This window comes from Sciurus carolinensis, chromosome 16 (genome assembly GCF_902686445.1).
Source record: "Sciurus carolinensis chromosome 16, mSciCar1.2, whole genome shotgun sequence".
NCBI lineage: Eukaryota > Metazoa > Chordata > Mammalia > Rodentia > Sciuridae > Sciurus > Sciurus carolinensis.
In genome coordinates, this window is record NC_062228.1 from 28,186,551 (window position 1) to 28,199,428 (window position 12,878).

Sequence of the window (12,878 nt, forward strand, 5' to 3'; positions counted from 1 at the left end):
GGATGCACACTTAAATCTTATGCCGTACTTTCTGAAGTGTACATGAGAGAATAATTTTACCTAGTTCTCCGTCCCTCTGCACAGGTTCTAGTGAGTGGGAAACATGATACACATCTCAGTCCTTCCTCTAAGAAAGGTGTAATCATTACCCTCTTGTATGTGGGGGGAAAAGGCACATGTAGATCGAGTGGCTTGCTGGAGACCAAATAATTGGTAAGGAGAGGAGAAGGAATTGAAAGCTCTTAATAATGACTCCAAAGAGCCTCTCTTAAATTCAACTTTGGGAACATTGTTCCCAGCTTACTTATTATTTATTTATGGTGCTGGGGATGAACACTGCATCATTTTAACAGAGATAAGCTAGTCCATGCTACAGTTCCAGTCAGTAACACAGGTAACACTCTGCAACCCAGCACCCTCACCTGGTGGTCTAGGGGGTTTTCTGCTGCCCTCAGAAGCTGTCCATGAGATACAGGGCTTCTTTCTATATTAGTAGAGAGAAAGGACATTTCTCTTATCCTATTGCCTGTGATCTGTGCAGCAAATTGCTATTGCTGCTGGGTGTAAAGCCACCACATCAGCAATCATCGTTCACTGTATGCGCCAGAAGACAGAAGAAGAGCTCTTGGAGATTACAATGAAAATGGTAGGTGCCTCATTTCAGTAGCCCCCATCCTATGTATTAATCCCAGATTTCATTGATTCAGTCTTCCTGAATCACACTATCACATAGAACTGCCATTCTTGAATTTGGGGGCTGGGATACTCAGTTCCACGTTTTCAGGTTGTTGGCACAATTTATCTTGGTTGTTTTAGAAACCCTAAGTTTTAATGTTAGTAGCCATGTTCTCTAGATTTTTGGGAGACTGTGACTTAATTAGGATTCTAAGATAAGCATTTTCCTATCCATTCATTCATCTCTCATCTATTCCTCCATCCTTCCTCTATCCATCCAATTCATTCACTTCCTTTCATCAGTCTAGTGGTCAATCCATCTATAATTTTTCATTCATCTATTTTCAATCTCTCCATCATTCATGAGTCAGTCATCCAACATATATCTAAACTTTGTTACTCAACCCTCCAGAATCAATGATGCATTTGTTAATGTCTGTTAGTAACCAATTGTGTATTCACATATTCATCCAATTCAGCAATAGTACTAGTAATGGCCAACTCCACCCATCCATCCATCCCTCCATCCATTCATCCATCTATCCATTCAAGGAATAAGGAAGGGTGGTGTCAGGGCAGAAAATTCAGACATAAATTGAACAAAGCCTCTGCTCACAAAGGGCTATCCAAGAGAAACACAGCCACACACAAGGTGAGTTAATTGTGGCAGATCAGAGAGTGGATACAACCATTTTAATCATCAGTAGTGCTTTTCAGGGAGGTTGACATTTGAGAATTGGTGGATAGTCATGACAGTCTCTCATCATAGGGAAGTTCAACCAGAAAACATGCAGGAAAACAGAACAACAGCAGTGTGCAAGACCAATGGGAACTATTTCCTCAGTGAGGAAAGTTTAATGTGGGCTCAAGGGACTCCTGGCCTCTCTGTCTAGGTCTTGGACACTAGAGGCTATTGGGGGCACATATCTCATCTCTGTGTTCTACCTATAATTCTATGGAGTGCATCCACTGGGGCCTTGGGGCTTGGATTCTGGTTCATCAGGATCAAATAAGATGATCATGATGTTGCAAGAATTAAGACACAGCAGTTTTATAACACCCAGAAAAAGGCAAATATTCTACTCATTCTCTGTGTGGCGCAAGAGGACCCAGTTTATATGAAAATAACCGAGGAAGTTAAAGAACCTAAGATTCCAGGACATTGAGATTTTCTGAGTTCTGGAAGTATTTCCATGATTATGGACTGTCCTTGGTGCATACACACATGTACACACAAACACACACACACAATATTCTTTGCTGGTGGAGCTACAATTTATGATGCAGGGATTTCTAGTGGTCCTTTACTACATGTAGGTCAGACCTGTTACCTGACATGTGCCACACAATCATTGTGACCTTGGCACACATGGCAAAGGAAAGTGTGGAGTTGGAATGTGTTTCAGTGAGTTTATTTGAGGGTTTTTCTAATGCAGGATGTGAAAATTCATTTCAATGTACTTTGAGCAGGCAAAACACTGTACTGTCACAGAATCTCCAGGTACGTGCAAGGTTCATGAGCAAATGGTGTAGGGATGGCTGGAGCCAGGTACACCTGAAAGATGATAGAGAATCACCCTGTGTCTAACCCTGGCTCTCCTCTCTTAGTTGGCTTTTGTGAAGATTTGTTCCCTGGGGAGGATAAAGACAATAGCAGTGTAGACTCTCATCCTATCTTCTCAGAAACCTTCTAGTCCCAAAATCCCAACAATAGGTTTGGGTTGAACCCTGTTGAGCAGACACTGCCTTGCATCCATCCCTACACTAACACCCATGTGCAGGGATGGGGAAGACCCTAGGTCACATGTGGATTCCTGAACCCATGAGGTGTGAGTAGGGATGGGGCTCATCCCACAGGCTCATCCCACCTCCAGCCCCATTACCCATCAATCCTGCCACCACAGTTACCTTGATGTCACTTTTCCTAGTGGGAATGTGGTAGTTAGTTACCACCAGAGGGAAAAAGTTGACAGGACTGGAGGGGAGGATGGTCTGACAGCAGAGATCCTCCCAGAGCCCCAGGGCCCTGACTCTGGTTCCCCTGAGTCTCCTTCCCTGGCTGGTGCCTGGCCCTCCCCCATCCCACAATTGCACCCTCTGCTCCTGCCAGTGGAGTCCATGTTCCCTGGGTCCAGCCAAGGAGGCGCCAGGTGGGAGGACCTGAGAGCAACGGGGCACAGGTCAGAGGAGCCATTTTATACCAGGAAGCTTCTCACCCACATCCTGTCTTTATCTTCACAGAGAACTTCTAGGCTTAATTTACATAGATATCCAAGAGAAGCAAGGCCCTTTGGCTCCTTGATTACAGGTTTTGAGTCTTAAGCCCTTTAAGCTCCAATTCACTATGAATGAAAGAATTCTCCTTTGTGGAATCCCAGCCACTCCTGTGTGCATATTGCTGAGGCCCAGAGAGGGGAGGTCCCTTGCCAGGGTAACATAGCCAGTGGGCCAGAGGCAGGACTGGAACCCGCTCCCCTGCCTCCCAGTGCACTGCTCCCATCTGCACCTGTGTCCCCTGGACCAAGCTCTCCCCTTCATGTTTACATGTGCTGCTTCCCAAAAGGCCCCATGGGAGGACCAGCAACAGCCCTTCCACACTCAGGATGCAGAGCGAACAGGAAAAGGGGCAGAGGAGGCTTCACTAGGAGGACAGGTTTCCTGGAAGGCCACAGGTTTGATCAGCTGAGCAGGGAGGGACCTGAGGGTCTCAGTCCTGAGGACACCTCCTCCTCCCAGCCCCAGGGACACTGCCAGGGTGCTCTCACATCTCCCCCTCCCTTCCCCCTCCCACCCTGTGCCAGGGGCTGGTGACTTTAGCTGTGCAGCATCTTAGAATCCTGTCCTCTCTTCTTCCCTGGAGATCCTAGTTCAGTATTCACTGACTCAGCACTCGCTGCAACTCTACAGGTAATCAGACTCACATGCACTGTTGTGCCCAAAGGCTCGAGACCCCACAAGGACCACCAGAGACCACGATCAATGCAAGCAGCAAAGAGTCATTTATTAGCAAGTTCGAACCTGGTCCTCTGCGTCCTTAACCAGTGACGCTAAGAGAGGCCCCGAGCCCTCGTTAGCAGGGTTTTTATAATGAAAGGCAAGCAGTTTTACAGTGTTCTTTTAATTGGTTAACATTTGAACAGCTAAACATTAGTCCTCCTCTGGTTGGGTCCAGCCAATCTATTTGATTCTCATTGTGTCCTGCCAGAACTGAACGGTCCTAGTGGAAAAAGGGAGGAGGGAAGGGGTGAACTATGCAGGAGATGAGTCGGGGCTAAGCCCCGCTCCTGTCCTTGACGGATAAGGTCTCCAGGCAACTGCACATTCCTCGGACAAATATCTCTTAACAACCTTGGTAAGCATAGGGGCCCAGCAGTCCTGTTTGTCCTTGAGACAGTTAGCAGCACAGATACCACCCTGCTCTCAACATTCCCCCTTTCCAAGAACATTTAGAGAGCCAATCTTGGGTCTCTATTGTTCTAATTCTTGCTGCTTAATGGGCTGATATTGGGCCTTTAGCACCATTAGCTGTACTGTATTTATTTTATCTTTAACAAAAGCAATTAACTTATTGATTATACAAGGTCCTACAGTTAAAGCTAGTAACAACAATATTAGGAGTCCCACTGTAGCGGACACCAGAGTAGTTAACCAAGGGGAAAAATTGAACCAGGATTCAAACCAGTTCTGACTAGCTTCCCGTTCTTTCTTTCTGTTTGCTAGTCCTTCTCTGACTTTTGCCATGTTATCCTTAATTATTCCAGAGTGATTAGCATAAAACCAACATTCTTCTCCCAGAGCTGCACATAGACCTCCTTGCTTACAGTCTTTAAAGGCAGGTAAATTTGGTAATTAATGAGCTCTGGAGATCCTTGACATTTCATTCTTCCAGGGGCAGTCTCCAACTTCCAAAGGCAGATGGCTTCATGGCTTCATTTCCTCAAATTGACCTGATTCCCTATTTCTACACTAACTACCTGTCCTTAATTCTGGCTTCATTCCCCCCTTTAGCGTTAGGAACTCCTAACTGCTGTAAGGAAAAGAAAGGGAGCGTCGATCTTTCTGGCTGCTTCGAAGCTGAAAGGGGGCAGCGAGGGGCAAGCAGTTTGGAGTTCCTTTTTAAAAATCGGGTCAATCGAGGGGTCCAAGGCAGAAGTCTGGTTGGGGAAGAGGAGGTTGTAAACTCATCTGGGGGTGGGTGCTTCTATGATAGAAGAACAAAAAGACATGAGTACTGAAATGAGATTAGTACAAAGTAAATGTTGCAGCATCTGAAACATGCCACTGAGTATCATGAAAATGACAGAAGTCAATTTCTCACCAGGAGGTGGAAGAACTGAGAAATTGTTCCCATAACTAGGCCTAGCAAAGGCTGGAGAGGACAAGGCCTTTATTTGGGGACTTTACATTGTCCAGGTTATCAGGAATGTAAACACAATATTTAACTTTTAATGTCATTGAGGTCCCCAGAAAATATAGTTAAGCTACTTAATGTCATCTGAATTTTGTAAAATCTCCCTTTATTGGTATAACCTGTGTTTAGTAGAGATCTCTATACTTCTGTTACTTAGGGATAGATAATCATACGAGCAAACATAGATAAAGCCTACCTGTGACTGTAGACCTTAAACTGACTAAAATTTTCTGACTCTGGCAGTTTCCCTTGATAGTTATCAGGCACATTTGCCTAATAATCTTTCTTTTGTAGCTTCCACTCTTAATTTTAGTGGGTTAACACAAGTGTACATCTTAAGTTACTTTTAACTATTATTTCTTTTAAATGCCCAAGAATGGCTATATTTTGGTTTTAACTGTTTTGCTGGGTGTCCAAGACCAAGCTGGTCAAATTGACCTGGTTCCTGTCTTGTTAAAGAGTCAGCTGAGTTTCCACAGGGGCCACTCATAGAGAACTTAAGAGCAACTTCTTAGCTCCACTAGTGCCATTGGTTAGGCAGGGTCTTCTCGATGAGGTGGCTTTCCTTGAAAGCATTAGGGGTGTCTCCCTTTTTCCATGACCCTCCTCTGCAGCAGATGCACTGAGCGATTCTCATCCTCTAGTCTCAACAATCTCCTTGATCAGGAGGTTGTGTGACCCAGAGTTGCAGCGCTCCTTAAAGAAGTCCTCTTATTCCCTGGGTTCAGGCTGACTTTGAGGGCAAGATACTGTTTTTTTCTTGGCCTCTGTATTTAATTCCAATTTCTAAGTTTGATCTTAATCATCCAGCAAGCCAGTCTCACCAGTCATACAGTAAGAGTACTGGGCTTTAACTTTAATGTCCATAACTTTACAGTCATTTACCCTTTTATTAAAGTACTACCACATATTATCTGTTTTGAAGGTGATGGCCTATTATCACAAGTTACCTAGGTTGTATGTTCTGGAAGCAGCTACTTCTGCAAAACAGTAATAGGCAACAGTTTTACAAAATGAAATTAGCAAGAGTAAAAACATATTTAGCTTGTATAATAGTTATCTTGAATTTTGGCTGAGTTCTACATTATATACCCTGTTTGAGATCACAGTAATCTTTACAACAAACATCAAACTTTTGAGCACAACTTTAAATGAGTTTAAGTCTGGCTTACTTTCGAGTCATTCTAACATGTAGCAGGGTGAGGCAGAGCCTTATAAGGCAGGGCTCTTCACAAGTCTTAAGTAAAATGTTCTAATCCTAAAACTAATTTTTGCCCCTTTTGCCATGACCAGCATGACCAAATTTTAAAGTTCAGTGAGGGTCAAAGGAGTATTAGAAAATAAAGGTTTATAAACACAGATTTTGAAGATTAAGCTGAGATCAGATGGAGCTCTGTTCTCTGATGGAAATGCAGATCTAAAGAGTTATGTTAGCAACATTTATACATGTCTTATTATTAAGTTAAAGACTATGTAAGCATTATTCTTTGTTTTCAGGAGAGTTACAGAGACTAGACTATCTACATAACTTTTTCCCACAACTGCAAAGTGCAATGTTAGGAACTCTGTGTAGCTCTCAAAGAAGTCCACTGTCCAAAGTTACTGTAAGGTGGGCAGGAACTAGAGAAGGGAACTGATGAAACACTGGTTATCTAGCAAAACAATTTCTTTCTGCCCAAGAGCTGTGTGCCTGATATCAATGTAAGAGCTGATAGGACTCCTGTACAGAGCCTCCCCAGGGAGGCTACTGCCACAGCAGTTAGGCATCTTGCGCTCCTACACAGGAACACTCCTAGGCACCAGGCATGCTACAGTCATGAAGTCAGGGACTCCAATCTCAGTCATTGTTGTCCCACTTTTGCTATAGTGCATTATACTCTTTCTTAAATGTCATTTTAAGAAGTTTACATATATTGATTTCTGAGTCCATATGAACATTAGTTAACACAGTCTAACATTATATCCAAAACAGGAATCAATCAAAGAAAGGCTGAGAGAGCTTTTAACTTTTCTTTTGTGTAGCAAAATGCTTTCACCTTCTACAATATGAACCTTTAAACAAATCAGGCTGTCACTAACTCTTAGATATACATTTACATTTAAATTTTTATCTCAGTGAAATAAGTAACCAATTTTACATATACCTTACTGATAATATGTCCCATAATAGAACATTAAATGATAGAAATAAATCCCCAATAAAATGTACTCTTTAAGTTTAATATTACCAGTACAGACAAGTTTATTCTGGAGAATAGCAGCTTGACAAATTTCCTGCTTTAAAAACTTGTATACCTGGAAAATATGAATACATTTAATATACAAGGAGTGACCATTTCACAATTACCTTGACACTTTAAGCTTACTAAATTCAGTTTTTAAAGAAAATTTAGACTCTGTAACATAGTACAATACTCTTAACAGTTGTTTAACCATAATTGTATAAACCCCAATTTTTAAGACTAATTGTTTTAAAGAATAAAACTTAATAGACACAAAGTTAAGAGTAAATTAGTGTTTCTAAGAAATCCTTGTTATTTTACCATGTCATTTTACCATATAGATTAAACTTTGGCTTATATCAGAACATTAGTATTTCACCTTAGGAAAAATCTTAAATAGCTTTAGCTGTCTCACATACACACAACCAACTTAGTTACACACAGACTTGTTGAAACTTGCCCTTTACTTACACACAGACTTCCTTAGCACTTACTTAGACCCTCATGTATTCCATCACACAGGCACTTTCTTACCCAGAAACATTTTCTTTTCCTTTTTATTAAATATATTTCCAAACCCAGAACCTTTTATTCTCTCTTTCCTATCTGTTGACCCCTTTTTGTTCACATTCTGAAACAACTCTAACTGAAACACAGTGAAAGGGGAGATGGTAACTCTAAATCCAAATCTAAGAGCTCCTTGGAGCTTTGCAGAACTGGAGGGGGAGCAGGGGGAAGTGGTAAGGGAGCAGATGGAATGCTCACCCTCTGAGTTGAGGTTTTGTCTGTTAGAACATAACTCTTAATAACCTTGTTTTTAGTAATGACACAAAGCAATTTTAAACCCTTTTTAATTTACCAACCTATGAAAACACCAATAATGTTTAAGTATGTTACCCCATGTAATTTAAGGACTTAAAAGTACTTGATGTTATTTAACAATGAGCATTTTAGCTTTCAAATTAATCAGATGTCACCAACAAACACATTTCAGTAATCCCATACATGTTAACTCTAATTCACTTATTCTGTAAAAACCAAGATATTAGACAAGTGTCCTGAACAGTATTTGCTGTCTTTTTCCTGTTGAAGAAAAGTCCTAGAAACAATTGATATTAGACATTGTTTAACATCAACATTCCATTAGTTTGACCACCTAGAGACTTGCGAGTTATTTCTAAAGACATTTTACTTTTATTAATTTACCCAATTTAAATTGAACCCTTTTAAATCACGTGAATAAAAGTATTTGGATCCATTTTTAAATTTTAATTTTAGGAGCGCTCAGTTTTGATACAGACAAAACACAACATTAGCACGACATACAAATAATACAAAATCAAAGGCCTTGTAACTTTATAGGTGAATCTCCATTGCAATGTAACAGATGTTCAAAAACTCTAGTTGAATAAAAATAGAACTGATCAAAAAGAAAAAAAATCATTAACCTAGGTATGCAGGATCAAAATTATGAGCTCAAAAATACAGCATTAGAGAAAAACAAAACAAAACAAGAATCCTAGAGAATGAGTTAGTTCTGTGTAGCAGCCCAGAAGTTTAAAACGGACACCTTTTTTTTCTTTTTTTCTTATCTTCAGGTTACCCCCCCTTTCCCACTGAGACTGCTGCAGCCTACATTCCAATGCAGGCTTCAGCAAGGCCAGGCAGGGGGGAGGGAGGATCACCCAGGACTTGTTAACCCTTTTTCTTCCTGGTTGAGAAATCAGGTTAGGTTTGAATGCAGAAAATCACAAAACATTATTTCTTACTACTTTTGAGGAATGGAGCTGCTGAGCTCTCTGCCTAGGGGGATTGGAGTAAACAAATCTCTCAGGAACAAGGAGAAGGACTGTAAAGTACCCTGCAATGAGTATCCCTAAGCCTAAGATCGAATTAACACAATGAAGAATTTAATAGAAGGCAAGAGTAAAGACCATATAGTACAATACACAAACAGACAGACATGTAGCGCGCTAAATCAAAAATTGGCTAGCTGGTACTTTGTCAATAAAAACAAACAATTTCCAATTATATCAAAGAGTTGCCCAGGCGCAACACAATGCCCAAATGGGACAAAGAGTTAACCAGATGTGACAAGTCGCCCAAATGCAGCACAGAAGCTGCCCAGATGCAGCGCAAAATCTGCCCAGATGCAGCGCAAAAGCTGCCCAGATGTGGGAGTCACCCAAATGCGACAGAATCGCCCAGATGCAGCGCAAAAGCTGATCAGATGTGACAGAGTCACCAGATGCGACAAGTCGCCAGAATGCAGCACAAAAGCTGCCCAGATGCAGCACAAAATCTGTTCAGATGTGACAGAGTCACCAGATGCAACCAGGTCGCCCGACGGGTTGAGGAGATGTCTCCTGAGACCCTGCTGGGGTCCTATAGCACGTCCACCAGGACTATGCCAGCCCAGAACCAGAACCTGCAGGCAATCCAGAACAGAAAACACACGGCAATGCCTTACTCATGGGCCGAAGGTGTCACTTATGACTCTATGATCAGGTGTCTGGGTGGGCTTGGGGCATCCCGGACGAGCCCCCAATGTTGTGCCCAAAGGCTCGAGACTCCACAAGGACCACCAGAGACCACGATCAATGCAAGCAGCAAAGAGTCATTTATTAGCAAGTTCGAACCTGGTCCTCTGCGTCCTTAACCAGTGACGCTAAGAGAGGCCCTGAGCCCTCGTTAGCAGGGTTTTTATAATGAAAGGCAAGCAGTTTTACAGTGTTCTTTTAATGGTTAACATTTGAACAGCTAAACATTAGTCCTCCTCTGGTTGGGTCCGGTCAATCTATTTGATTCTCATTGGGTCCTGCCAAAACTGAACGGTCCTAGTGGAAGAAGGGAGGAGGGAAGGGGTGAACTATGCAGGAGATGAGTCGGGGCTAAGCCCCGCTCCCGTCCTTGACGGATAAGGTCTCCAGGCAACCGCACATTCCTCGGACAAATATCTCTTAACAACCTTGGTAAGCACAGGGGCCCAGCAGTCCTGTTTGTCCTTGAGACAGTTAGCAGCACAGATACCACCCTGCTCTTAGAATCCTGTCCTTTCTTCTTCCCTGGAGATCCTAGCTCAGTATTCACTGACTCAGCACTCGCTGCAACTCTACAGGTAATCAGACTCACATGCATGTGGAGAGACTGCACGCTGCCCATTAAAATACAACCATCCCTGATGCTGATTTTAATGTGATTATGGATTCCACTCCTCCATCTTGGCCACCATCATCTTATCACTGCTATTTCCCCAAGTTCTTCCCTCTGTGTCTCACAGTCTTAGACTCGTTGTTAGGACCCTGAGTGAGATTCTGTGAGCCCTGTCCTAACCACAGGGGTCTGGTGCTGGCCAAGCCCTCAGACAGTCAGAGGGACCCTGGGTGCTTCACAGGCGGGGTGATAACCCACACTGTCCGCTCTCTTGCCTTAGAGCAGACCTTCCATGCTCACTGTCATTGATGGAGTGCTGCTGCCAAAGACACCAGAAGAGATTTTGGCTGATAAGAATTTCAACACCGTCCCCTACATGGTGGGAATCAACAAGCAAGAGTTCGGCTGGCTCATTCCCGAGGTGAGGGCGCAGGACCCTTAGAGGAAGCACTGCGGCCTCACCAGCTTCTCTCCCACTCTGCCCCCATGGCTTCCTGCATCTCCAGCTCCTCTGAGTCCCATGGGGACCAGCTGACATTTTCTTGGAAACCTCCAGGAGGACAGAACCCTTTCCTGAGTAGAGAGACCCTGGGAAGCCCTTTCCCCAAACACTCCTCGATTGGTTTTCTAGTCAAGAATCCTGAAATGCACAGGACGGAGGCCCAGCCAGAGGATAATCGTGAAGGTGGAGAACCAAGTATTTCTGGAGGGGGAGGAGCTGGAAAGCTCAGGGGACTCAGATCCCACGCACGACAGTGTCCACCTTGGGCACGGACTCCTAGGTCCCCACATCCCCACCCCTGTTCTCATTGCAAGGATTCAGAAACCTTGCTTCTCCTTGAGTTCAATCTGTCTTCTAAAAGGGAAGAGGAGATTTTTTTTCTCTCAAGTTATGCAAAAGTGGACCCTAGTTAAAGCAATGGGAATACAGTAATACAGGAGCAGCTGGGCTAAGATCAAGATGACCTGAACTCAGATTCCCGCCAGCAAACCTGGAGAGGTCTCGAGGCTGGGGAGTGCCCAGGGAGGCACTGTGGGGTGAGGGGTGGAGCCACAGGCTTAGGCCATGGGATTTCTTGATCCGGGATCAGCTTCAGGACAAACAGATTTCATGGGAGGAAGCGCAGGGCTTAGGTGAAGTAAGTCCTCCACGGAAGTTACACCTTTATCACAGGCAGGCATTTTGGGAGTTCTGGGGTCATGACCTCAAACCTCTAGCAGCCATGCTAGATTTGGGTCAATCTCTGAGTGCAGATGTTGGAGGGGGTTAGTCACATGTGGAGAATTCTGCAGTTCAGAAGGGTTCCAGAGGTTATGCCCAGAGACAATCCATCATGGTGGATTTTGGCTCCCTGGGTTATCTGAGTGTGGTGGGTGGGGTCTGTGCTCTGGTTCCCTGAGCTGGTCTCAGTTCCCTCACGTGCCAGATGATACCACTGTGTCTCCAGCATTTGAAATATATTGATTTAAGACTTCCTCTTTCCATTCTTTGAGCTACTGTATATGAGTCCATTTGATTCATTGATTCTTTTCACACTCATGACGCACCGATGAACATGGAGACCCCAAAAGACCCTTCTTTCTGCCTTTGTGTTTGGACCAGCTGATTGGGTTCTTCCTGTTCATTCCTGAGGGATTACAGATGCACAACCCTGTTTTCTTTTTAAACAGGTATTGATGCGCTATCCACTCTCCGAAGGCAACCTGGACCAGAAGACGGCCACGTCACTCTTGAGGAAGTCCTACCCAATGGTCGTAAGAGTTGAGGGAATGAGTTGAGAAACAAAGAAAGGCTGGGGGCCCCCTAGTCGCAGACCATCTCCAGAGCAGAAAAACCCTGAGAACCGGGTTTTGTCCCGGGTTTCTGCCTTTCCCTCCTCGCCACCCCAGAGGTTCAGAGCCAGGGAGCCTTCTGTATTGCTCTGCAGTGGGGGTGTCCTTTCTTGATGATTTCAGAACCTCTCTGAGGAACTGACTCCAGTGGCCGTTGAGAAGTATTTAGGAGGGACAGATGATCCTGTCAAAAAGAAAGAGCTTTTCCTGGACTTGATGGGAGATGTGGTTTTTGGTGTCCCTTCTGTGATTGTGGCCCGTAACCACAGAGGTGAGTGTCAGAGGTTGGACGTGGGAGAGGTGCTCTGACCCACCAGGGGTGGTGTCTAACTGACCCTGTCCCGGCATAGACAGCTGTGGACACTGCAGAGGGACAGGTCTTGGAGTCTGATTCCATACGTCCTCGGGAGGGACGCTGTCCTGTCTTGTTTCTGCCACTAGCAGACAGAGAAAAGGATCTAATGGCAGGGATTGAATTGTATTCAACTAGAATGGAGATGAGGAGGTGGCCCAGGAAGAGAAGGCAGCCAATCATTATGCAGTGCCAAACACATGTCCCCTGCGTTTGTTCCCAACTGAGAACT

General features: G+C 44.0%; 1 protein-coding gene across 4 annotated transcripts in view; it reads left to right on the plus strand.

Moving 5' to 3' along the window:
- LOC124966698 (carboxylesterase 1D-like) overlaps nt 1–12,878 on the plus strand; it is a 30,543-nt gene that overhangs the window by 13,688 nt on the left and 3,977 nt on the right. Inside the window, exons 7-10 of one of the 4 annotated variants that reach the window (XM_047528273.1) lie at nt 542–646; nt 10,742–10,882; nt 12,133–12,216; nt 12,418–12,565. In XM_047528273.1, the coding sequence (XP_047384229.1) occupies nt 542–646; nt 10,742–10,882; nt 12,133–12,216; nt 12,418–12,565 (478 nt within the window). The remainder of the gene's footprint in view (nt 1–541; nt 647–10,741; nt 10,883–12,132; nt 12,217–12,417; nt 12,566–12,878) is intronic. The other 3 variants (XM_047528276.1, XM_047528275.1, XM_047528274.1) reach the window with 3 other exon arrangements.